We start from the raw sequence: 27,688 nt of genomic DNA on the forward strand, positions 1-27,688 counted from the left end.
TAAAATAAAAGCATAAGTGAAATAAGTAATTAAAATTACATACACCTAGAGAAGTGCATTTAAGAGGTGCAGTTTGAGTGGCCACATTTCTGTAGCTTTTCACGACCTTTAGATTCCTTTGCTTTAAATTCAGTAAGAATCTCGAGGAATGGAGGTAAGGAAAGGTAGTGAAGATTAGATATTAGTTTTAGCGGTTTATTCAATAAAGCTTCTTTTGGTGCCTGCCAAGTGAGAAAAGCCGGATATATTCTGGTGCCAAGAACAGAGCTCCACACAGTAAATATTTTTAAGTTTCTGCAGAACGAATGAGTGAATGAATGAACGAATGAAATGAATTTAGGAGGGTGGTCTCTCTTAAGTTCCCGGATTTGACGCCTAGAGTATCAGAGCCAAATCTCCAATTTTGCTTAATAATTCCTGTACTATGATAGAGGGTGAGAACAAAGAATGATTAAATAAAACAATGAGCCTTAACGAGTAGGTGGTAAACGACTTTGCGCCAATTCTGTCCGTACTAGGCTTCCGTAGTCTTTCCGCCCTTAGCTCGTTTACGCCGCCGCGCAAGTAGTGATGTCGCGAGATTTGGAGCTCGCGGGAAAACTTGTTTGTGCGACCGGAGCGGAGGGCGAGCGCGCGGGAAGTTCGAGTGTCGGACCCCGGGAGCTCCGGCTGGCATGAGCCTCTGGGTGGACAAATACCGGCCCTGCTCCTTGGGACAGCTGGACTATCACAAGGAGCAGGCGGCCCAGCTGCGCAACCTGGTGAGTCAGCGGGACGGGGCGGGGAGAGCCGGAGGAGGGGAGGCCTTCGCCCTCCCGCTTCAGAAGGTGATGAATGCTGTGAAGAAAAGTAAAACTGGGACGGGGACACGGTGTGGGGGCGGTGCCTGTGCTTGTAAACAAAGAAAGTCTCCCTGAGGATTGTCATCTGAGCCGAAGCTTGAAGGAAGTGGGAGAGCCCACAGTAGGGAGCTCTGTGGGGAGGAGTGGAGCGGGTAGAGGGCACAGCAGGTGCAGAATCCCTGAGGTAGGAGTGTGCACAGCCCGTCACTCGGGAGGCCAGTGCGGCTGGCTAACCGTGGGCCAGCGGGAAGAGGAGTAGGAAATGGAGGAGGTTGGGGGTGGGAGGAAGTGCAGATACAGTAAATTTTAATAGAGTGAGATGGGAAGCCTTTGGAACGTTTTGAACAGAGAAGTGACATCATCTGACTTTTTAATAGGCTTACTTAAAATGTCTTGGTGTCATTGCCCGCATTTACAAAAAGGAAGATATTAGGTTTATTCATTCCTAAGGTCATTTTAAATTCTAAAATATGTGGTATTAGGTTGTCCTTGAGTTTAATTCCTTAATGGAAGATTTTTCTTTTCCTGTCGCGATGCCTATTCGTATGTTGTAGTTGATAAAAGTATCTAATGGCAGTGGTTTGTGAAAAGCAAACTGAAGTTTGTAGAGAGTGGAGATGGAAGAAGGGTCTTGAGTAGAAAAGCCACTTATCTACTCTTTTTAAGGGCCTAAAGTACCACTTCCTGATGGAAATGTTTTTGCTCAGCCCTCTGGTCTTCCAGTACCCATCTTTTTCAGAATTACAGGTACTATTTGTAAATTTTTTTTTTTTTTTTTTTTTTTTTTTTTTGCGGTACGCGGGCCTCTCACTGCTGTGGCCTCCCCCGTTGCGGACCACAGGCCCCGGGCGCGCAGGCCCAGCGGCCATGGCTCACGGGCCTAGCCGCTCCGCGGCATGTGGGATCTTCCCGAACCGGGGCACGAACCCGTGTCCCCCGCATCGGCAGGCGGACTCTCAGCCACTGCGCCACCAGGGAAGCCCTGTAAAGTTTTTTTTAAATGAGAAATTATAATAAAAGAACTCCATCCTTACATATGAAAGGCATTAGAAAAGTTGGTGGTGTTGTGAGAGTGAAGTGTTTTTTTTAAACTCTCTTTTAAAATTATTGGTATTCCAATACTAATACTATACTAATTTTAAGTAAATCTATTAATTTACTATTTTATTTATTTTTAGTATTTAAAATACTGTTTAAATATATCCCATGGTTAAGAAAATCAGAGTCAAAGCTATTCTAAGAAAATGCAATTTATAAATGAATACAGCTTCATTTATAGACAAATTGCATTTTCTTACAGTAGCTTCGACGTTGGTTTTCTTAACCATGGGATATATTTTATTTTCTATTATATAGAATTTGGAATAAATATTTGCACAAAAATTTAGTATATTAGTCTTGTGTTAATAGATTTGGCATCTACAACCTAATAAAAGTGTGAAACATTTGCAGCATAACTTCTTTTTGGTGAGATAGAAGTTTAAAAAAATGAAGGCTATATTTGGGGAGTACCTACTATTTTCCATGCGTTGTCTTAGATAAATAGTTCCTTTCCTTGACACTTTTTTCTTTCAGTGCCAGAGACAGATGAGTTTACAAAGTATTAAAATTCACTGTAACAAGCACTTCTGTTAAGATACTTATTTTCATTTTTTCTAAAACGGTTATTTATAAAACTTTTGCTCCACAAGATTTTATGCACCTGAAGCTAAGGTCTGTGTTCTTGTCATCTTTATAGCCTTCATAACACTGATCCCCAGACCTGACTGAACATCACAATCACCTGGGAACGTTTTTAAAAAACAAACAATCTTGTTTTGAAATGCAGCACTGTCAGCGTCCTACTCCATTCCCTTGCTCTTAATTTATAAAATTACACAGACCAACTTCCAACTCCCTGCATCTGCATTTCCTGAAGGCTTTCTCTTGCTGACACCTCTAAGCAGACTTGAAATGTCAGGGAATTAATGCCCTTTCTCTCCATTCACTTTCCCAAGCCAGCAAAGGATTGATGAGAGGTAGTGTATCATACTCCAGCTTCTCCACCCTTGGGTGGTTTAATAGTGTGGTGTATTTTTCACTAGCTTCAAGAGTATCCACAGCAGGATCACGCCCCAGATGCCCAGAGTGGTTTTTAAGTTAACAACACTGTTGTTGGCTGCCTTCCTTCCTTGCTTTCCTGCTCCCCTACAAAGTTTTCCTTTACCTTCCAAATAAAACCAGATGCACTCGTTTCTTATCAAAGGGACTATTTGTAGAAGCCCAAACTACGACAGGCATCAGTCTCAGTTACTGAATCATAATCTTATGGATGGGGTCCAGTAATTAATCAGTCTTTTTATTAAAAGTTCTCTGAAAGATTCTGACAGTCAGCCAGGTTTGGGATTTCTTGCTTTCTAGCATATAGTGTTGTATCTTACATGTACTGTGCTAGATATATAAGTTATAGAACATTAATCCCAGGGGGATAATCAACATTTCAGAGTTAAAGATCTGTCTCTCTATATATACATTCACACACACACACACATTTTTGAAGTTTCATAGGTAGAGACACAAAATATTTGATACTTCAAAAGTAGTTTACTTCCACGCATTGGGCAGTAGTTTGGGGAAAATGCCTTGTTCTTTTTTTTCCAGGTGCAGTGTGGTGACTTTCCTCATCTGTTAGTCTATGGACCATCAGGTGCTGGAAAAAAGACAAGAATTATGTGTATTCTACGTGAACTTTATGGTGTGGGAGTGGAAAAATTGAGAATTGAACATCAGACCATCACAGTAAGCATTTCACTTTGAGGCCCTCCAAATATTTAGAGCAGGGATTTTCAGTCCTCGTCATATAGGACCCTTTGCTGCCCAATGTGTGATTTAAGTAAGAACTTCACAGGTAATCCTGGTGTACAGGATTGAGAGTTGCTGATTTATAGACCTAACTATTATAACCAGACAAAAGTTACATTACGTTAGAGAAGAAATATGAACAACAGGAGACTTTGGGTAAGATGTAGGTGGTGGGATTCATTTCAGATTCGAATTAGTGTTAGCTGGAACTAGAACTCAAGTTTCTAAAGTTCATTGTTCTGAGAGCAGTAGTGGGTATGGAAAGGGAATGATTTGGAGAAAAATTTTAAACGTGGAATTTGGTGACTCGGTAAAGATTGGGCAGCTGACTGACTGGGAGAGGAGGCATGAGGCTCTGGGATGTTCAGAGTTCCCATGATCTTGCCCTGGCTGTGTTTTGTAGCCTCATGCTATGCAATGCATTTTCATACTCTTTCCTTACTGACTGTTTAAGATCTAGCTGAAATGTATCCTCTTGGAAGTGCCCCCCCAACCCTGTTAAAATTAATGTTTCCTCCTACAACCCATAGTTTATACTTTTTAGAGCATTTACTTTGTTTTGCCTTGATCATAGTTATTTATACATCTTGACTCTGACAAGATTGTATTCGTTTTGAAGTTATATAGGGTAAATTTTATATTTTTGTAAGTTATACTTGACGTGTGGCATTATATTAGTTTCAGGTATACTGCATAGTGATTTGATATTTTTATGCATTATGAAATAAATAATCACCACAGTAAGTCCAGTTGCCATCATTTTCATGTTCTTCATAGCCTCTGGTATAGTGTCTTGCACATATTAGGCAATGAAAAAATGTAAACTCGGCTTCCCTGGTGGCGCAGTGGTTGAGAGTCCGCCTGCCAATGCAGGGGACGTGGGTTCGTGCCCCGGTCCGGGAAGATCCCACATGCCCGGAGCGGCTGGGCCCGTGAGCCATGGCCTCTGAGCCTGCGTGTCCGGAGCCTGTGCTCCGCAACGGGAGAGGCCACGGCAGTGAGAGGCCTGCGTACCGCAAAAAAAGCAGAAAAAAAAAACAAAAAACAAAAGTAAACTGAGTGACTGGACAGTAGGTTGTGCTATTAATAGAATCTTTAGGAGGATAAATGGACTGTAGGCTAATGTGGATTAGCTTGTGTTTAGACACATTGAATTTGAGATGTTGATAGTACATCCTGGTGGAAATTCTTTAAAATATGCAGGGACAAATTTAATAAGAAAGGTAGTAAGAAAACCTTATACGTAATCTTATAAAAGGACAGAAAACAAGAGCTGATCAAATGGAAAGATGCATCATGTTCTCAGTAGTATTTAAAAGTATCTGTTCTCCCCATGTTCAGTATAAATTTTAGTGAAATTCCAATTAAAATGCAATTTATTTTTTTAATTGTATGAAGTGATCTTAAAGTACATTTCTGAGACTAGCTAAAATAATTATGTAAAAGAAGATTTGTGAAGTGGGACATGTGTTTATTAAACCATACTGTAAGGCTGCTATAATCAAAACATTTTGTTATGGCATGGGGATAGAGAATTACATCAGTGGAACTGAATAGAGAGCCCAGAAATATGACAGCCTAAGATCTGTTTCACATCAGTAGGAAAAGGATTGGTCAGCAAAATGTGCTAGCATAACTAGTTACCAACCCAGAAGAAAATAAAGTTGAATCCCTATGACACATAATTTATAAATCCAAATCAATTAAAGACTGAAATGGTAAAATGAAACTAAATTTCTTAGAATAGAATTTCTTAGATTGTATGAACAGTGTATGAGTCCGGTACACCTTTTAATAAAAAACGGGAGCTGTAGAAGAAAATATACACTTGGGTATATATGAATTTTAAAAGTTTGTATGACAGAAGATAATATACATAAGATGAATAGAAAAATAAAGGATTATAAAAAATATTTGAAAGGAATGTATTAGATAAAAGATTTTACAAAGTGACAATGGAAAAACAACCTGGTAGAAAACTGAGTAAAAAATGGTCACAGGGGCTTCCCTGCTGGCGCAGTGGTTGGGAGTCTGCCTGCCAATGCAGGGGACGCGGGTTCGCGCCCTGGTCTGGGAGGATCGATAGTGAGAGGCCCGCGCACTGCGATGAAGAGTGGCCCCCGCTTGCCACAACTAGAGAAAGCCCTCGCACAGAAACGAAGACCCAACACAGCCATAAATAAATAAATAAATAAATGGTCACAGGAGAGAAAGATAAACAGTCAATAAACCTATGTGAAGATGTTTGACCTTTGTGGTAGTTGAGGAAAAGCAGTGAGAGTCTATTACACAGTCATCAAATAGGCAAAAATTGAAGGCATGATGAAACCTACTGCAGATGAGGAATAACGAGGAGTATTTGTTGCCAGTGGAAAGGTGAATTGTTAGATTTTTTTGGAAAGTGGCTGGTTATACATAAACACATACGCATAAAGTTTAGAAAAGACATCATCTTCAATCCAGCGGATCGTTTATCGGGAATCTGTTACATAGACGTGAAAGCAGTGCATGAGACATATGCACAAGGATGTTAATTACGGAATTATTTGAGATTGTAAAAAGCAAGAAACAAAATGCCCATCTGTATGACTGGCTTTGGGACATCCATGTTATAGTTGATATGCAACTATAACAGCCTATACCACTTGTCTGAGAAGGTTGTCTAGACGTGTTGTTAAGGAAAAGCAAAACAGAGAAATATATATGATTGCCTCTTTTTAAAACAATTTTTGCAAGTGCGCTGACACTATGTAGTAGTGTATTAGTATGTGTTTATTTTTGTGTGTTATCGTGGAAAAGGCTGTGAAAGGACATAGGCAGATTGTTTACAACGATGATCTGATAACTGGGAATGGTTTGGAGATTTCTGGAGGTAATAGAGAAAAGTGATCACACTAAAAACAGAATGTGTGATATGACCCAATGTACATAAAAACATATGTTTACATGCACCTTAAGAAAGGAATGGGGTTAATGAAGCATTAGTGGTGGTCATCTAAACTTTCCTTCTTTAGTAAACATAAATTGTTTACATAATTAAAATGTGAAATACAGAAAAGAGGAGAAATAGTCATGAATAAACATTAAAAAAAAACGATTTTCTTTGTCCACAGACTCCATCTAAAAAGAAAATTGAAATTAGCACTATTGCAAGCAATTACCACCTTGAAGTTAATCCCAGGTAAGTTGCTACTACATAGAAATAAGCAATTTTAGAATAGCAATGTTCAGACTTTTTTTTAAAGAGTAGAATGTTATTTTGAAATAAAATTATGTATGGAAACAATATATAACATAGATAAAAGTGAAGCTGCCCTGTGTGAGACGGGGAGCCTAGAACCTTCCTACTTTCCCTTCTCTTTGATACCCCAAAGGCAAATAATTTTAATTAAGTTTTCTTGCTCTACAGAGCTCTGTGCTTTACACAAAGTATTTTGCATAGTCAGTAAGTTTTTGTTGAATTATATTGACTCATTCAGAACTGGTGAGCACAGAGCGTCTAAAAAGTTTGTAAATGCCTGAAAAAATATTTCAGAAAGTGAATTTGGGTTCCATTTTCTTTGTTTCAGTTTTTTGATTAGAGGGTATTATAGTCCATCAGCCACTGTCTGTATTCTCTATCATGAGATAATGACTAGGATCTTGTTGGGAGGCACATTGAAAACTCATGCCACAGCAGTTACGTTCTGCTTAAGTAAATGATGTAGAAATGATTGTATTGGGCGTAAAGTTGGCTAAGCCTTCAGGGTTCTACGGGGTCTGATATGTTCTTGAAGGAGAACAGAATCAAGGACATCTTCAGGCAAAGGCAACTTTATGGGCAGTGGCACAGCAATGAGATCGAGCATCCCTTTCTAGACTGAATGGAATAAGAGGAAGAGAGTTTTAAGTTAATGTGTATTCAGTAGCAGGCACTGTGTGGGAAGCTTTACATGGATTATTTAGTCCTCAGAACAACCCTAACAGACTGATATTATTTTTCCTAGGTATGTCAAAGAAAAAATTAAGGTTGGTGGGAAAGGGTCTGATCGTAAAAGTAGAGAGTGGTAATTCCATAGACAAAAGTGAAATATTTCAGATTCTGGACAAGGAAATGATTATAAAAGAAACACTACGTATATTGATCTAATAATATTGAATTGAGACAGACATCGGCTGTTTGGGAAAATAAACTAAAGCTGACTTCTTTGCCCTCTTTTTCTCTTTGAGAGTTCCTCTGTAGCAAGAATAGTCAGTTGGAGGGTAAGCTGTTTGTTTTTCAGGTGTTTTAAATTGACATTCAGCCTGAATTAACCAGGTGACTTATGTTGGTTTGTGAGGTGCAGGACTTAAGTGCTAAAGCAATGATATTGGTATAAATGACAGGTAATCCCTGTAAGTCAGCAGCTTACAGAGTACTGATTTGTGTGCTAAACTTAATTTGCTTATCCCATCCCCTTGCTAAGACCCTGAATCAACTCTACTGGTGCTGAGAGGGACTTGTCTAGGCTTGTTCTCTCTCGGACCTTTACTATTTTGGGGGTGGGGAAGAGGAACAGATTAAATTTCTGTTCCAAGGAGTTATTTTTATATTTTTTAAAATTAGCTCTGACTAGGTATGAATTATAGTGGGTACAGAAGTGTCAAAGTATTTGATAAGCTGTTAATAGCTATTTCTCTTTTTTTTTTTTTGAGTCTTTTCCCTTTTTTTCTTGATGAGTCTGGCTAATGGTTTATCAATTTTGTTTATATTCTCAGTAAACTTAATATAAGAACATGCTTGGTGTTTTCAGTGATATTAACCAAATTGTAGTTGAGTATTGGAATATTTTTAGTATTTAATGACCCTAAAACACTTCACTTTTAAAGTTTTGTGAATGTAATAGGTGTTACTCAGTTTGATTAAAATTTTGATAACTTAAGATCTTCAACATTTTTCTTACAAGAACAGATTAAGAATAAGGGCATAATACTTTCTAAATATTTACACACATATTTACCACTATTTTTGTTTTGTATAGTGATGCTGGAAATAGTGACCGGGTAGTAATTCAGGAGATGTTGAAAACAGTGGCACAATCACAGCAACTTGAAACAAACTCTCAAAAAGATTTTAAAGGTATGTGATAAAAAGATTTCTTTTTATGAGGCAGACATTTAAATTACAAGCAGTGGGTATAAGAGAAAAATGTAGTGGGGAATGTAAATTCCATCCATTTAGCAAATATTTATTAACCTCTTGTTCTGTGCCAAGCACTATGGTACCTTTTTTTTTTTTTTTTTTCTTTAAATATGTAAAAGTGAACAAGAGAGACATGATCTCTGCTCCTGGGAGTTTATAGTCTAATGGAATTGGATTTTGGCAGAAAGAGAACTATTTGTGCCACCCATTTGTTACTTTAGAACTAGATAAGTAATGAAAAAATACTTAATTTAAAAAAAAATTGCATGATTTAAAAATAATGGTTCTTAGAACCAAAGTGATATGTTCATTATCAAATATTTAGCTAAACAAAAGAATATTCATATCGGCTATAATCCTTGTAACAGTTACTGTTAACATTTGCAGTATTATTTATGTGCATATACATATATTTTTACAGGAGATTTTTTGATAAATATGCCAATATTTAATGCTTTTGATATATTTTGCCAAATTCTTTATCTGAAAGAGGGTATAGCTCTGTGCTACCACCAGCAGTGTTTAGGAATGCCCATTGCTCTCTAACATTTATCAACACTGGATAATTATTTTTAATCCTTGTCAGTTTGAGTGGAGAAAATAAATTGTACTTTGTTTTTTTTTTTAGTGAATGATGATTTTATCTTTTGTTCATTGCTTATTTTACTGTTTTGTAAATCGCCTGTGCATATTCCATTGTATTTCTTATCTTTCCTCCTCAGTCTATACTTCAAAATAAATTTAAAAATTTTTTTTCAAATGCTCTCCTGTATCCATTAATGTAGTTTTTTATGATTTTTCTTCTTAGTGTTTAGTATTATATTACTGGATCTTTTCATGAAACTACTTTGCATTTCTGGAGTAAATGTCACTTGGTTAGGATGTGTTAATTTTTAAAATATGCTGCTGTTTTCTCACCTAGCAATGACTTATTTTTTTATCATTTTATTTGGTGCTATCCTTGTCAGATACTGGGATCAATCTCCTTGTCTTTATTTTTCCTGTTCTGTTGAATTTCGGTTCTATTTCCAGAATGTCTCCATATTGTGAAGTGTTGTCTTGGAAGGAATATTCGTTTTATGATTTTCAGTCCAATGTTCTCTCAAACCTATTGCATCAAGGTTCCTTAGCTCTTATCGATGAATTGAGCCCTATGAGTGCTGTTCTTAAATTGGCCCATGATATTTCCAGTGTGCTTTTGTGGGTGATTTGGGGTTCTCCTGTCCTAAAGGCTGTCAAAAACCTGGTGGATCCCAGCCACTTCCTCCCACACATAGTTTCTTGTTCTCACTTGCTCATATTTAGGGTTCTTAGGGACAACTTGTCACCTAGTTTTGATATAAATGTTGTCTTGGGTCTTGGAATCTTTACTTGTTCTGTCTGTTTTTATGGGAGAGATTCAAATGCTACAAATGCTACCACTGTCATCTTCTAGAAATAATTTAATACAATGAAAAATACAACAGTTGGATTCAGTCCCTACATACTATTCCTGAAGTACTTTAAGGCCAATCCTTGATTATGACCAGATGGATCTTATTATACAAGTAACCAGATATCTTTATGCCTTATTTGCTACTTCTTTTGTGCCAGTGTTTTCCAAAGTATGTTCCTTAATGCTAAGATGTTCTACAGAAATGTGCTCCTGAGATAAATTATTTTGGGTAAATGCAGCACAGTATATCCTTGTCGTGGTGATTTCTACTGTGTATAAATATAATAAAGGCTGCAGTAAATTCTACAACAAAATAACCTCTTTAACTTTGTTTAGCCTAGTGTTTCTTAGGCTTGTTTGATCGTAGAATGTTTTAAAATAAAAATAAAAGAAATTATTCTTGCCATACCTATAAGTTTTGCATGTCTTCTCCAAAGGGGAAAGTAGTATATTGGGCTTATTGTTTAGGATTTCACTCTGAATAATGAGGAGGAAGAGGAAGAGAAATACTTAAGTTAAAGTTTGTTTTGTTTTTCCTTGACTCAGTCGTGTTATTGACAGAAGTTGACAAACTCACTAAAGATGCTCAGCATGCCTTGCGCAGAACCATGGAAAAGTATATGTCCACCTGCAGGTTGATCTTGTGTTGCAATTCTACATCAAAAGTGATACCACCTATTCGTAGTAGGTGCCTTGCAGTTCGTGTGCCTGCTCCCAGCATTGAAGATGTAAGTCAAGTTAAACTTTTCAGAAGAAAATTTCACTTCAGATTCCATGCGTACTGTGTGTCATGTTTGTTTTTGTGAAAACATAGTGAGCTATATCAGTAATTTAGGAATAGCTATGGCCTGGATGCTAACTATTAGTATACGTATAAACCTATATATATATATATATATATATATATATATATATATGTAGTAAATACCAGATACCAATATATAGAAAATGTTCTTTCCATTAAATCATCTTTTACTTTAAACAAGTAATTATTGTGGATTTTACTAAAGTAGGTAAGGGCTAGTTATTTAATGGCTTCTACCTTAACCTGATTTAACTGGCTTAGGGAGGAGGCGTGAGTATTCAGGAAATAGATTTTGCAAGAAGATGATTTGGGAATACCTAGTCCCCTGTTAGGGGACCAAAGTTAGTCTGAAACATAATACATTTTTTTATTTTCTTTATCATTCTTAATAGCCATCAGTAGAAATACCAGTTTCTCACAGGCAGTTTTCTGCTGTTTAATAGATTTGGGACAATTTTATGCAAAGTGGGGATAATATGTGACATTGTATTAGTTTCAAAGTAGTTAAAGTAACTTTATTATAAGTTTCACTTGTAAAAATTTTGGGGGTGATAGAGTTAAAAGTGTCTATAAAGCAGCAGCACTGCCAGGTTACACCACTCCCATGGGCACCATTCAGGTCTTAGTGCCTGAGTCATGTGCACTTCAGCTTGTACGGCTCTACTTGGCAGCCTTGTGAGCAGTATCTTTGCCCCCAACATGAGACCCTTTGTCTCCAACTCCCTGCTGCCTTGAGGAGGCTGTCAGGCTTGGAGCTGGGACCAGATCTTCCTCCAGTTGCCCATCTAGCTGCTGCCTCTTCCTGACAACTAGGCTAGACCCCTAGCTTCCTGCTGAAGGAGCAGTGGGTTAGGGTAGGGTAGTGACCAAAAAAAAGGTTGGGGGGAGGGTCTATAAAGATATTAACAGAAATTGTCTCAGCATGCTGTTTGACAGATTGCCCATTTTTGTTAATTATTTTGTTTGTAGATTTGCCATGTGTTATCTACTGTGTGCAAGAAGGAAGGTCTAAATCTTCCTTCACAACTGGCTCATAGACTTGCAGAGAAGTCCTGCAGAAATCTCAGGAAAGCCCTGCTTATGTGTGAAGCCTGCAGAGTGCAACAGTGAGTGAAAGGGGGAAGTTACCATGGGAAACATTTTGGGACATAAGCCCACTTTCATTTAATTTATTGTGTTCTCTTTTTGTCATGTAGATATCCTTTTACTGCAGATCAAGAAATCCCTGAAACAGATTGGGAGGTGTATCTGAGGGAGACTGCCAATGCTATTGTCAGTCAGCAGACTCCACAGAGGTAACTCCTATAAAAGATCACCATGAAAGTTTGGTCATTGAGATAGTACAGATATTCTAAGTTTTAGGTTAGCTGTTTTATGCTAATACCATGCCATTTAGAATTATAATTAAATCTATAATACTATACTTATAAAGAAAAGGTAGGATTTAATTTTAGAAATGTAGTGGTTCAGAATAGTTAGTGTATCATATCATGGCTATTGGCATGTAAATGTAGAACTTCTACATAAATTAAAACAAATTTTGGAAGTTTTAGGTTTTCTCCCAGAATCTTGGATGATTTAATATTAATACATAGCATGATGTGTCTAGCTTTCTAATATTGAAAATCACAATATATAACTTTGTATTGATGTGTCATAGAAAGACCCTAGACTGTGGGTCAGACTTCTAGTTCTTCTACTGATTTTTAGCTAAGTGTCCTTGAGCAGGTAACTTCATCTTAGAGCTTCAGCTTTTTCATTTGTGTAATGAAGATACTATTATTTTTACTCTGCCAAGGATACTTGCACCTTTGTTATAAGAGCAGAAGAGATTGTGTGATAATGGATTGAGAACTAGAAGACCCGGTGCTCATGCGTGATGATAGGCTTTGTTAAGAATAATGTTGTGTATATGCCATCAGTATTTAGGAAGTGTTCTGTGCATATTTGCGGTACAGTTGTTTCTGTTTACTTCCTAGGTCTCTTATTCAGTAGTAGACCATACTGAAAGTACTTCAGCCGCTGCTTGTTTGATTTATCGTGACAGCATTGATTGAGAAGGGCAGTCTGCTCTTCTCCAAATCAAGAGTGACAGTCTTAAGGCGCACTCATTACCTTTGGAACGTCTGGTGAAGGTCCCTTAGGCTCACTGAGACACAATTTGTTACTTTTTTTTGCCTGTCAGAACTGAGAAACCATCTTTGGACTTTAGAGAGGGTTGATTCTTTTAGGAAACAGACTAGACTGAATGCAACCACTGAACTGTAAGCTTCCCTGGTTTACGTGAAAATAATCATGAGAGGATTATACCATGTTTCTCTTCTTGTATGGTATATCTGATGAATTCTTATTTTTATAAGAAATTCTTCAAAGGAAATGATAATATGTACTCTTGGGCTACCATATAGATTAGAGGAGGTGAATAGTCATAGATAATGGGTGTGTGGTATTTGCGTTGAATTCCTATTAATTCATTTATTTTAGTTGAAGAAATTAATAGTTTTCGAAAAGTGCCAAACGTTTTAAGTAGGTTCTTCAGAAAAGAAACCTCGACTTTATGAAAAAGTGTGCATTCCATTCTGTAAAATATTGTCAAGCAGTGAAGAAATTTCAGGCTTTAAAGAAATAAAATTCAAACAAAGTGTGTCTTGGGAGCCTTTTACTTTCATAAAATATTTCCACGCTAAAGGTGACTTTCTTGTTTTTGTTCTGATTTTAATGAAGAAAAATTGGTGGTAATAGTTGAACTTTTCCTGCTCTTAAGAGATTTAGGTACAGATGTTGCAGTATTTGACTATTTGACTATTATTAGATGTATTTTTAAGACTTTAGTTGATTATTAGTTTACTTAATTATTCTAGCTGCTGCGGCCCTTTCCTCCAATTTCCAAACAGGTTTTGACAGCTCCTAAATGAACTTGTTCGAGTGCTGCTGTTGCCTGTTTAGACTAACAGTTTTGGGAGTTGATGCCATTATGCTGTATAAAAAGAAATTTCTCTTAATTTCAGAAAACCTTGGAGCTGTGCAGAAATACTGGGATGGCTGGTGTCATTCTGAACATTGGTCCACACAGTACCAAATGACTCCTTCTGATTTTTGACCCCTTAGTCTTGATTCTTGTTTGACGTATCTTAGAAAATTCATAATTTTCTAATTTGAATAGCAGCTAATATTTAGTGAGCAATTATTATATCATTTTAGAAAAATGAACTGAAATTAGGATAAGCTTCCATAGGTGTATCTTAAGTATGATAAGCCATTTAAGAAAATGTCTGTATTGGGATGTTTAATTTGTAAAGTAAGACAGTGCAGAGGAAAAATTACCTCCTATTTTTATCACAAAATATTGTTTTGTTTTGTATAGGCTCCTTGAAGTTCGTGGGAGACTCTATGAGCTTCTAACTCATTGTATTCCTCCTGAAATTATAATGAAGGTATCCTGATTTCAAATCTCGAACTGTTTATAAGCATAAAACTTGGACTTTGTGTGATCTGAGGGCTTTTGCTGCACTAAGATACATTGTCACCTCTTTCTGCCCAGCTCATTAGTTCAACAGATAGTTTTTGAGCTTCCAGTGCGCCAGGAACCTTTAGGCGTGTGTTGAAGGGGATGGGTGGGCCTGCCTTCAGAGAAGTTACATTTTTGTGGGGTGAAATGGGAAATGAAGCAAGAGGATTTCAGAATGTTCCAAGTGCCGCAAAGGAAGTAACCAGGTGAAATGGTAACAATGGAGGGCAGGGTTATGGAAGGTCAGTGATGGCTTCTGTGAGAAAGGTATGTTTAAACTGAGACCTGAAGGATTAAAAGAAGGGAACCATGTAAGTAGCTGGGGAACAAGTATTTCAGACAGCAGGGCCCGGTGCACTTGAGGAATGAGGTTAAAGAAGGAGGCAGAGGGATATTCTAAGACACGGTTTTAGGGCTGGTCTAAACCTAATCAACTCCCCAGCTGGATAGATAGGCTGACTGTTAGATTTTAGGGAACACACTGTTTTTTTGTTTGTTTGTATTTATTAAAATTACCTGGTAATCCTTAACATGAAAAAATTCAAATGATACCAAATATACAAAGAAAAAAGTGAAGCTCCACACTCTGTTTCTGTAAGACCTCATTTCTAGTCACATAGAAATAAGCCCATATATGTGTGTGTTCACAAAACTTCAGTGTCCTGCACTTTTTTGGCTTTTTTTTCCCTTCTTTTTAAAAATTCAGCAGTGTAGTATGGTTGCTGTTTCATGACAGTACAGATTTACCTTATTCTTTTTAGTGGATGGGTGGGATTTCATTGTATGACTATACCACAGTTTTTTGGATATGACCCCTGTTGGTGGAACTTTAGGTTGTCTACAGATTATTATAATGAATAATGCTGCGGTAAGCATCTTTGTACTTATATCTTTGCACCCTTGTACATTTAAATATTTAGAGTTGGAATATGAAAGATAACTATCACATTTTTACATTATAGAATGGTATGTACTTTTGGATGAAGTCTGCTGGTCCATCAGAAATAAAAAAAGAACATATTTAACTTAAGTTTTACTTTCTTTATGAATGAGAGAAATAAAGCATTTTCAGCTAATATTTTTTTTAAATGATTACTTTTTTAATTACTAGATATCTTTCTTTAGGGCCTTCTCTCAGAACTTTTACATAATTGTGATGGACAACTGAAAGGGGAAGTGGCCCAGATGGCAGCTTACTATGAACATCGTCTACAGCTGGGTAGCAAAGCCATTTATCACTTGGAAGCATTTGTGGCCAAATTTATGGCACTTTATAAGAAGTTCATGGAGGATGGATTGGAAGGCATGATATTCTGACATCTATCAGTAATTCTTCCTAATATTTCTCAGTATCAGCATTTACATTAAATTTATATTGGAAGAGCTACAGGTAAAATAAACTAACTTTACTTAATTATGTCTTATTTGTGGTTTTTGTAATAATTCCTCTGAATTATTCATCATTATTCTCTAGGTTAAATAATTGCTCCTGTACTATTGAAGTGTATTGAAAGGATACAACTAGAAACTTTAGAATATAGGAACATGATTTTAATTTACTTTAAAAATTTGTTTTCCAAGTATGCGGTATTGATCCTCCCATTTCTATATACTCTCTCACCTGCTGGAGGAAATGTACACATAAGAAAGCAGGGATTGTTTTCTATCCTTCAGATGACCATTTTTGGCCACAGGTACATAGATTTTTGCTTGGCAAGTCATTATGTTTAATCATTTTTTCTCTCAACCAAGAATTATATTTTTGCAGGAAATACAGGAATTAATTTTGAAACGTAATAGCATGGGTGTGGAGAAAATTGCACATACCATTTCTATTGAAACTGTAGAATTCCAGCTTTTTTTTTTTTTTTTTTTTTTTGCGGCACGAGGGCCTCTCACTGCTGTGGCCTCTCCCGTTGCGGAGCACAGGCTCCGGACGCGCAGGCCCAGCGGCCATGGCCCACGGGCCCAGTCGCTCCGCGGCATGTGGGATCCCCCCGGACCGGGGCACGAACCCGTGTCCCCTGCATCGGCAGGCGGACCCCCAACCACTGCGCCACCAGGGAAGCCCCGAGAATTCCAGCTTTTATTTTCAGTGATTCAGATAAGCATGTTTTCATTAAGTACTTGAAGACTCCTGAAGATTATGCATCGTGTAGTTCTGAAGCAAAGGTATATTACTGTTGAAATTACTCTTTGAACAAGTATACTGTTGTATTATTGGTCCTGTCCTTTGGAGCATTTTTTAATTCAGAAATTTGGTTCATGGAACAAAGGGTTTGCTTGACGGAAGTTTATGACAGGCTCTGTATAAGAATATTAGGAAGACCTGCTCTTATAGCAGTTGGTGATAAACAATCAGGAAGTGTTTGATTGACAAAGACACAACTACACACACACACTGAAAAACCTAAACCTGGGAAACTGTTCAGGTTAAGATAAATGATTGTTGCCTTTTTTATCTGGTGGCGGGGGGCGGGGTGGTACTAGTCAGGTCCCAACTGGTAGTCTCAGTCCTGGAGGCTACATGTTAGGAGGGATATTGACATTCTAACAGAACTAGGAAAGTGAGGTTTGGAAGAGCTAAGACTGCTTTAATTTGGAAAAAAGGGAAGTTAAAAAATATGTTAACTCTCTTCCAGTGTTTAAAATGACGCACTTGGAAGTATGAGTGGTCTTATAATTTATGTTTCTCTAAAGCAGTGCTTCTCAGAGTGGAACCCCTGGCATCACCAGCATCACCTGGGAACTCAGAAATGCAAACTCTCAGGTCTCATTCCAGGTCTACTGAATCAAACGATCGGGATAAGCCTCAGCAGTCTTTGTGTTGTACCACCCCTCCAAGTGATTCTGATGCACGCCTCAGTTGGGGAACCGCTGCTCTAGAGAGGGAGGGTAGACTTAGGATCAGTGGATGTAGGTTAGAGAGAGGCATTTTAGTTCCCTATGAAGAAAAATTTTTTAACTGCAGCTATCTTAATAATGGTATGGGAATCTTGAAAGCTCCTTAGAAACAGCAGGTGTTCAGGTGGAGAACTGATGAATAACGAACTGCTTACTACATGGTAGGCCTTGCACTGGGTATGTGTACTATTTCATTATAACCTTACCACTCTGTGAAGTAAGTATTACCTCTGAGCTATGAATAAGAAACTTGAGATGTAGAGAAATGAAGTATAATTCATACAATAAAACATATCCATTTTAAGTCTGCAGTTTGATTTTTGACGAAGGTATTCAATGTAACCATCATCCCAATCAAGATACAGATTCCATCACCCTGAAAAGTTTCTTACATATCCCTTTTGCTGTCAGCCCACCCCTACCCCAGCTCAAGTGACCATTGATCTGCTTCCTGTCATTATAGATTAGTTTTGCCTGTTCAGGAATTTAGAGTCAAATACTGTATGGTCTTTGGTTAAGGCTTCATTCTCTCAGAATTATAACTGAGATTCATCTATATTGTTGCATATTTCACTAATTTCTTTAATGTTCATTGATCAGTGTATGTTTGTATACACTTTTACAACCCATTGACTTGTTTATGGACCTTTGGGTTTCCAGGATTTGTTTAGTATGAATAAAGTTGTTCTGAATATTTCTGTAAGTCATTTTGTGGACATATGTTTTCACTTCTCTTGAGTAAATACATAGGAATGGAATAATTAGACCTAAGATAGGTGTCAGTTTAACTTTTAAGAAGTCACCAGATTCTCAAAGTGATTGTACCATTTTATATTCCTACCAACATTGTATGGGCATTCTAGTTGTCTCTATAAAATTGATTTAATTGATTTTCTATATTGTCTGTTTTATATTTCATTTATTACCTTTTCTATCTTTATTAATCCCATCCTTCTCCTTTTGATGTAGTTTGCTTTTATTTTTCCAGAGTTAAAATGGAAATTTAGGTAATTGATTTTAGACCATTCTCTTCTATCATTTAAAATTACAAATTTTACCCTGAATACTGATCTAACTTCCTCTTACAGATTTTGATATCGTGTGTTTTCATTTCCATTTAGTTCAAACTATTTTTCAGTTTCACTTGAGATGTTTTTCTTTGACCAAATGATTACTTGGAAGTGTGTTGTTTAATTTCCAAATGATTGAAAATTTTCAGATATAGTTTAAAGGCTTCTCTACCCTTGTTAATTTTCTGTCATTTACTAAGAGGAATATTGAAATAGCTAACTGTATTTATGGATTTGTCTAATTTAGTTCTTTCGGGTTTTCATACATTTAGAAGCTCATTAGGTACATAAAATTTTAGGATTGTTATGTCTTCCTGATGAATTGACCCCTTTATGAATGCTCCTCCTGATTTCTGGTAGTATTCCTTACTCTGAATCTATTTTATCTTATATTAATATTACCACTCCAGCTTTCTTTTGATTAGAGTTTGTATGGTAGACATATTTCTTATAGCTAAGGTCTGCTAGCATTCTCTCAGTTTCGATTATCTGGGAAGTACCTATTTTGTCTTCACTTACAGAATTCTAGGTTCATTTAAAAATTTTATTATTTTTCCCCTAGCACTTCGAATATTTCATTCTGCTACCTTCTGCTCTCTATTATTTCTGATGAGAAGTTAGCCAGTAACATATGATTGTTCCCTTTTACATGATACTTTCTTCTTGATGTTTTCAGTATTTTTTTTCTTTGGCTTTTAGCAAGGTGACTATGATGTAACTAGTTGTAGTTCTTTGTGTTTACCTTACTTGGGCTTTGTTTAGTTCCTTGGATCAGATTATTATGAGTAGTATTAGTATTATAGTATCAATTTAGGGAGTTTTTTGGTCATTATTTATTCAAACCTTTTTTCTGACCTTTTTTTCTCATTTACTTTGAGACTCCTTTTACTTATATCCTGGAATACTTGACATTGGCCCACAGGTGGCTGATTCTCTGTTCATTTTTCTTCAGTCTTTTTTCTCTGAGTTCTTTGGCTTGGATAATTTTATTGATAAATCTTCAAATTCGCTGAATCCTTCTGCCTTTTCATATCTGGTATCTCATCTAATTTATTTTTCACTTTAGTATTCGTACATTTTAACTCTAGAATTTCCATTTTATTCTATATAGTTTCAATGTTTCTATTACGATTTCCTATTTTCTGTCTCCTTGTTAGCATGTTTTCCTTTAATTCTTTGAACATGTTTGTAATAGTTGCTTTGAAGTCTTTCCTGAACCCAGCATCTGGTCCCACTCAGTCAGTTTCTATTGACTGCTTTTTCCCTTGTGTATCATTATACTTCTTCCCCCTACCCCTACACCAATGTCTGGTAATTTTGTGGCTGAAACCTTTACTTTTAGATAATATATTCTAGTAACTTTGGATTCTCTTTTGGGTTTCTGATTTTTTTTTTTGATGTTTTTTGTTTGTTTCCTAGCTTACCTATGCTTAAACTCTGTAATTTATCTTCCTTGCATTGTGCTGCCACTGATGTTTCTGCTCAGTTGTTTTTATTTTAGCCTGGCTTCGTCTTTCTGTCTGCATAGCTTAGTGGTCAACCCAGTGATTTGGGTGGAGTGTGAGCTCAGACATCTTAAAGTTGAGACTTTAAGTCTGCTGAGCTGTATGTGGGTTGAGGAACACATTCAAGATTGCAACCAGTTCTCAGTATCCCTTGGTTTTCATTTTTCCACTTAAACAATCGGTCAGGTATGTGTGAATTAAGAGCTTGTCTTAGCCACTGTGTGGCTCTTTCACTTCCAGGATCTCTCAGTTCACTATGTGATTGATTTCTCAGTGGCCATGAACTGGACCTGCAACCTTGGTTTAGCAAAGCTATGGGTTTTCCTTGTTCCCAACTGTTAATTCAGTCTAATACTCTGGCTGCAACTAGCCTTAAACTTATAAAGGTACAGTTTTTACTGGAGAAGTGGTAGGCACAAGGTAATAATACCAAGTATAGAAAGTCATGGAGTTGCTACCATTTTTGTCCAAATCTAGTTTTCCAACAATAAACATTTTTTAAATTTGTTGTCTGATTTTGATCAATTTTCAGTGTCATGATTGGTTATTTTTTGACAGTTTTGTCTGTTTTATACTTTTCTGCAGAGGGAAATTAATCTCCTCCTGTTTCAATTTGTAGAAGTAGCCCTCCACTGACTCATTTCTTCATTGCCTTTTTTGTATATGGAAATTTCAATCTGATGTAATTTTCCTTTACTCTGAAACAGGTTTAGCTTTTCTTGTGGGGCAGATCTGCTGGTGAATTCTCCCAGGTTTTTGTTTTTGTTTTTTTGGGGGCAGGGGGTTTGGCCTAAAATGTCTTTATTTTGCATTCTTTTTTGAAAAGCATTTTTAGTGGGTGTAAAATTGTAGTTTGACAGTTGTTTTTCTTTCTGTATCTTAAAAATACAGTTTTGTGTTTCAGTTTGCATTGTTTCTGAGGAGACATCTGCATTCTAATTTTTTTCCTATGCGTTTTTTGTTTTATTTTACTTCCTATGGCTCCTTGTAAGATTTACAACTTCTCTTTATGACCAATTCCAGCAGTTTAAGATGTGTCTTGGCATGATTTTTCTTTGTGTTCATACTGCTTTATACTAGCTTTACATTTGTTTCAGTTCTTGGATTTGTGGATTTGTGTTTTTTATCAAATTTAGGAAAATTTAGCCATTTTCTTCAATTATTTTTCTGCCCTCTCCTCTGAGACTCTAGTTACATCTCTGACTTCATGATAGTGCCCATAAATGACAGGGTTTCTTTCTTTTTTCCAGACTTTTTCTCACCGTCCTTCAGTTTGAATAGTTTCTGTTGCCTTTAAGTTCACTAATCTTTTGCACAGTCTAACTTGCTTTAAAAACCATCCAGTGAAACCCTCTTTCTTTAAACAGCGTTGAACTTTGTTTTCACAGGCAGTTATTTGGTTAGCAGCTTGATCCTTTTCATGCTTGTTTTTAACCTTTTTTTACGGTGTGCCTAGAGTAGTCTTTATCCCTAGTTGAGCTTTACAACTGTGGTTTGATCTTTCTAGTTTTGATCGAATGCCCCAGAGATCATTGAGGAGCTACGTCCTAGGTCACCAGAACTCACTGTCTTCCAGCCCTGTGTGAGCTCTGGTAATTATTCAGCTGAGTTTCTAGCAGGTCTTTCCCCAGTAGTTTTTTGTTGTTGTTTGCTTGTTTTTTTTCTCTCTGCTTGGCTTTGTGGAGTCATACTCAATGTATATGCAGCTTAGTAATCAGCCAAGGATGCAAGGCAACCCTTATGCAGATTTCTGTTGCACTTTTTCTGTATAATTCTCCTCTTTCCAGATCTCTGCATGCATGTTCAGCCACCCCAGTCTCTGAATTTTGCTCTTTTCTCCTCAACTCATTGTTGTCACAGTTGTCTGCCTGGGTTTGCCCTTCCTACCCTGTAGACTGGAAAGTGCCTCTAGGCAGAAATCAGGGGTGATTTTAGAGTTTACTTCCTTGGTTTCTTTTCTTTAACGTATCACTGCATTGCACTGCCTGCTCCAGTGTCTGGTGTAGCATTCCTTTTATGTTTTGTCTAGTTTTCTAGTTGTTTACAATGGAGGGCAAGTCTAGTATCAGTTACTCTTTTTTAAAGTCTTGATGTCAGGATTTTAACTGAAGGCCCTGATTCCTGGGTGTGAATCACTATCTTACGTAGTTCTTTAAAAATGTATGATTTACATTTTTCCCGCCAGCTTTATTGAGATATAATTGATATATAACCTTTTGTAAGTTTAAGGTGTACAATGTGTTGATAGATACACTTACATATTGCAAAATGATTACCACCATAGCATTAGCAATACCTCCCATCACATCACATCATTACAATTTTATTTTTGTGGTGAGAGCACTTAAGATCTACTCTTTTAACTACTTTCTGGTATGTAATACAGTATTATTAATTATAATCACCATGCTGTACATTAGATCCCCAGAACTTATTCATCCTAAAATTGGTAGCTTGTACTCTTTGACCAGTGTATCCCCATTTCCCCATTGACCAGCCCCTGTTAACCACCATTCTATTATCTGTTTCTATGAGTTCGGCTTTTTTAGATTCCACATATAGGTGATATCATGCAGTATGTTTCTTTCTCAGTGTTAATTAGTTCACTTAGCATAATGCCCTCAAGGTCCATCCATGTTGTCACAGATGGCACTGTTTTCATCTTTTTCATGGCTGAATAATAATTATGTGTGTGTGTTTGTGTGTGTATGTATATCACATCTTTATTTGTCCATAGATGAACACTTAGGTTGTTTCCATATCTTGACTTTTGTGAATAAAGCTGCAATGAACATGAAAGTACAGATACAGCCTTCATATCTTGTTTTCATTTACTTTGGATAAATACCCAGAAGTGGTGTTACTGGATCATATGGTAATTCTATTTTTAATTATTTGAAGAATCTCCATTTACATTTAGAGTGATTATTGACAGGTAAGGACTTATTAATGATATCTTATTAATGGTTTTTTTTGGCTGTTTTGTAAGTCCCTTGCTTTTTTCTTCTGCTGCTGCTTCTTTGTGAATTGATGGTTTTCTGTAGGGGTATGTTTTGATTGCCTTTTCTTTATCTTTTGTGACTCTACTATAGATTTTTGCTTTGTTATTACCATGAGTCTTACATAAAACGTTTTATAGATATAACAGTCTATTTTATTAACAACTTAATTTCAGTTGCACACAATAACTCTATCCTTTTACTCCCCCTTCCTCTTATGTTTTTGATGTCACAATTTACCTCTTTTTATACTGTTTATTCATTAACAAATCATTGTAGCTGTAGTAATTCTTATACTCTTGTCCTGTAACCTTTGTACAAAAGTTAAGTGGTTAACACGTAACCGTATTACAGTATTAGGGTATTCTGAATTTGACTGTGTACTTACTTTTACCAGTGTTTAGTACATTTTCATATATTTTCATTTTACTAATTAGTGTCTCTTCATTTCAACTTGAAGAACTCCTTTCAGCATTTCTTATAATCAGGTTAGTGGTGATGAATTCCCTCAGCTTTGTTTGGAATAGTCTATCTCATCTTCATTTCTGAAAGACAGCTTTGCCACATAAAATATTTTTGGTTGGCAGTTTTTTTCCTTCAGTGTTTTGAATATATTATCCCACTCTGTCTTGACCTCTAAGATTTCTTCTTAGAAAATTGCTGATAGCATTATGGGGGTTGCCTTGTAAATACAAGCTTTTTTCTGTTAATCCTTTTAAGATTCTTAATTTGTCTTTGATATTTGACAGTTTTATTATAATGTGCCTTGGAGAGAACCTCTTAGTTTGATGACCTATGAGCTTCACGAACTTGGATTTCCAAGTCTCTCCATGGACTTGGGAAGTTCTTAGTAATTATTTCTTTAAATAAGCTATCTGGGGCTTCCCTGGTGGCGCAGTGGTTGCGCGTCCGCCTGCCGATGCAGGGGAACCGGGTTCGCGCCCTGGTCTGGGAGGATCCCACATGCCGCGGAGCGGCTGGGCCCGTGAGCCAGGCCTGCTGAGCTTGCGCGTCCGGAGCTTGTGCTCCGCAACGGGAGAGGCCACAACAGAGGGAGGCCCGCATACCACAAAAAAAAAAAAAAAAAAAGCTATCTGCCCCCTTCTCCCTCTTTTCTAAATCTGGAACTTCAGTAATTTACAAACTGGTCCTTTAGATGATATGTCATAGATTATGTAACTTTCTTTACTCTTTTACATCTTTTTTCTTCTCTGATTGCATAATTTCTGAGTTCTTTCTTCAATCTCACAGATTTTTTTCTTCTGCTTGATTCATTCTGCCATTGATGTCCTCTATTTCATTTTTCATTTCATTCATTGTATCCTTCAGCCCCAGAATTTCCATTTGGTTCCTTTTTATGACTTCTGTCTCTCTGCTAAACTTTTCTTCTTCTTTTTTTAATTGAAGCATAGTTGATTTACAGTATTGTGTTAGTTTTAAGTGTACAGCAAAGTGATTCAGTTACATACGTATTTTTTTAGATTATTTTCCATTATAGGTTATTACAAGTTATTGAATATAGTTCCCTGTGTTATACAGTATATCCTTGTTCCTTATCTATTTTATGTGTAGTAGTTTGTAATCCCAAACTCCTAATTTATCCCTCTCCCTTCCCTTTCCCCTTTGGTAACCATAAGTTTGTTTTCTGTGTCTGTGAGTCTGTTTTGTATATAGGTTCATCTGTACTATTTTTTAGATTCTACATGCAAGTGACATCATATACTTGTCTTTGTGTGACTTACTTCACTTAGTATGATATTCTCTAGGTCTATCCATGTTGCTGCAAATGGCAATATTTCATTCTTTTTTATGGCTGAGTAATATTCCATCATATATATGATATATATATATGATATATATATATCATATATATTTATGATATATATGATATATATATCATATATATGATATATATTTATGATATATATATGATATATATATCATATATATATGCCACATCTTCTTAAGCCAATCATCTGTTGATGGGTATTTGGGTTGTTTCCGTGTCTTGGCTATTGTAAATAGTGCTGCTATGAGCATTTGCTAAACTTCTTATTTTGTTCATTTATTGTTTTCCTGATTTGGTTCAGTTGTCCTTCTGTGTTTTCTTGTACCTCATCAAGCTTCCTTAAAACTTGAATTCTTTATTGGGTAAATCACAGATCTCCATGTCTTTGGGTTTGGTTACCGGAAGATTACTGTGATCCTTTGGTGGTGTCATGTTATCTTGATTTTTCATGTTCTTTGAACTTTTGCATTATTCCTTTACTTCTGAAGTAGCAGTCACCCCTTCCAGGCTTCACTAACTGCTTCTGGGAGAAAGATACCTCCCATCAGCCTTATTAGAGATTCTGAGGCTATCTTAGACCCTTTCTGGGGTATACTTCCTCCATGCTTCTTGCTCCCTCTTGTGGCAGAATTCTTAGGCTTTATGCCTTCTCTGGATCCTTCAATACACCAGGCTGAGTGAGTGCTGACAGCCTCTCTTTTGTTTCCCACAGGTGGTGCTTAGGGTCAAGTTTGTGACCTCTCCCTGGCCTGCAGATTTGGCCAGCTTATGTGCATGCTCACTAACTGTCTTCCAAAGCTTATTCTTGCTGCCACCATTGGGAACACACACAGGGAGCTGACCACAAGATGGGGAGTTTGTAGGTGAGGCACACAGAGTGCTTGAGGTTCCTGTGACCCAGTTGTGATCCACTGGTAATGCATTCCCAGCAGCTGTTGGGCAGGTTCTTGGTGGAATTCACGACACAGTTAAGATCTGTGCCCCTTACTGTCCTTCAGTAGTTGTATCTGCCACTCTCCCCACTTCTTCCTGCCCCCAGTCATGTAGCTCATGATTCTATACTCTGGATGGAGCAAGAGAGAAAGGAGCCCCTTTGGCAGTGTCGTGTACAGCTGGGGCCGCTGGGTGTTCTACAGCTGGGGCCGCTGGGTGTTCACTCACATGCTCTCCCTTTCTTCTGTGGGATAAATCACTGTGAGGAAGATCTCTCTTGGCCCTAAGCTGTGCCATCCCTGGGTGGAGGGGTGATGTGGGTAAAGTCAAACTGTTCCTCTTACCTCCTCCAATACATCCAAACTTTTTTTTTTCCTCCAATGGAATTCTGGGACTTCTCTGGAAACCTGAACTTTTGCAAAGTCTCTCTTGTCCTTGAGTGAATGTCTAAGTTGGTGTTCTCAGGGGCTCCTAGATGGCGGTTGAAAGAGGCTGGGGCCAGTTTATAGGCCACGACAGGGTCCACATCTTGGACTGAGGTCCTGTCTCCCTGTTACCTGATGGATGGCTGGACGAGACTCCTCCCGGGTTCCTTGGCTTATGGTGCTGGATTCCACAGCTTCCTAAAAGGGATTTCTGTCCATGGGTGGATGCCAAATTTTATTGTTGGTGGGGAGACAAAGATGAGGTACATCTTAAGCTGCCATGATACTGACGTCACTCCCCTTTGATTTTATGTTTTTATAATATAAATTAAGTTTTGTTCCTAAGATTTGAAGTTGTGTAATATGCATCACACACACAAAAAACCTCTTGCTGTGGTTTTTCCTTAAGTACTGTGTTATACTTTGAGTTATAGAACTGAGTAATAGGAATTTAAATGTTATTTCCAAATTATAGCCCTCCAAATCATGAAACACATTTCTTAAAAATTACGAAATCAACCCTTAGCAGCCATTTTCTATCTAGTTCTCAAGAAAGACATAATCATTTCATATTTTTCAAATTGATGAACTAAATTTTATTAGCTATTTGCCCCTTGGTTTCTTTCCTGGTTACAATTCCTATGGAAATTTGGAATGTTATCATGAGATGCTCTTTATCAGTTTGATTGTGGTATGTAAGACTTATAATAAATTTCTTTCCTCTCAGTAAAGGAAAGTGGTCCCTACAAACCTTAACTTTCATTTAAATTACAACCTAATGCTGGTTACAAACACTGCATGGTACCTTTGTGGCTTGGTACTCTCTGTGCCTGTTTCAGCTCTTTTGATGAGCTGATTGCCTACTGAAATTACCTTCTCTGTAGATAGCAGCATGAGAAACTTTAGCAACTTCCTGAAGTGCGGCTGTACAAAATAATCACTAGCAGTAGGCATGGAAAAACCTTCTTGGTCTTTATGTGGGACACTGTGTTAGATTCTTTACAGGCATTCTCTCACTTAATTCTCTTAATGATCTTGAAGTTGGCCATTATTATCCTGTTTTGCAGGTGAAGAAACTGGATCCAGGCAGTTGAGCGCAGACTGCCCTCAACTACATTCATAGCCACCAACCAAGAAATAAGCCCTCAATACTACCCAGCAAACTCACATTTCTCAGATCAAATCTCCACAATGCCTTTTCCAGAACTTCATTTAGAGCAGATAACCTTATCCCCTTACCAGCCAGCTACCAAAACCAAATATGTATGCATCCTATATTACTATGTGTTCATTTGTATGTATCCGATTTACTCTGTGTGCATTCATATTTTCTCTTGATGAGACAGAGAAGCTGCTCATCTGTTTTTAATCCTGTGCCTTGGATTTCACCAATTTTAGCCTGTCTCTCAAAACCTATGATGTCCTTTGTCCTTGTCTCTTTGGTCCTCAGTCCCTCTCTCAAAATTGGATT

The 27,688-nt window shown here is 37.2% G+C and overlaps 1 protein-coding gene across 5 annotated transcripts; it reads left to right on the forward strand.

Annotated features, from left to right (window-relative positions):
* Positions 1–549: 549 nt before the first annotated feature.
* RFC3 (replication factor C subunit 3) lies at positions 550–27,374 on the forward strand. 5 transcript variants are annotated; one of them, XM_028497758.2, is made up of 10 exons: positions 596–827; positions 3,483–3,620; positions 6,797–6,864; positions 8,684–8,781; positions 10,826–11,007; positions 12,054–12,190; positions 12,281–12,379; positions 14,449–14,518; positions 15,718–15,982; positions 27,285–27,374. In XM_028497758.2, exons 1-9 carry the CDS (start codon positions 675–677, stop codon positions 15,907–15,909), a joined length of 1,137 nt encoding a protein of 378 aa, XP_028353559.1. In that variant the 5' UTR covers positions 596–674; the 3' UTR covers positions 15,910–15,982; positions 27,285–27,374. The 5 variants fall into 5 exon arrangements, with proteins under 5 accessions (XP_007128978.1, XP_028353559.1, XP_054945568.1 ...); XM_055089591.1 differs by having other exon boundaries at positions 597–761; positions 27,285–27,367; XM_028497759.2 differs by lacking the exon at positions 596–827 and adding an exon at positions 829–849 and having other exon boundaries at positions 27,285–27,365.
* The last annotated feature ends 314 nt before the right edge of the window (positions 27,375–27,688 follow it).

This window comes from Physeter macrocephalus, chromosome 13 (genome assembly GCF_002837175.3).
Source record: "Physeter macrocephalus isolate SW-GA chromosome 13, ASM283717v5, whole genome shotgun sequence".
Classification (NCBI taxonomy): Eukaryota; Metazoa; Chordata; class Mammalia; order Artiodactyla; family Physeteridae; genus Physeter; species Physeter macrocephalus.

Bases quoted from the DNA above. Each gene is read 5' to 3' on its own strand.
- RFC3 (XM_028497758.2), top strand. From the start codon at position 675: ATGAGCCTCTGGGTGGACAAATACCGGCCCTGCTCCTTGGGACAGCTG. The intron at 12,191-12,280 runs GTGAGTGAAAGG...TTTGTCATGTAG, and splicing joins GAAGCCTGCAGAGTGCAACA to ATATCCTTTTACTGCAGATC. The intron at 12,380-14,448 runs GTAACTCCTATA...TGTTTTGTATAG, and splicing joins AGTCAGCAGACTCCACAGAG to GCTCCTTGAAGTTCGTGGGA.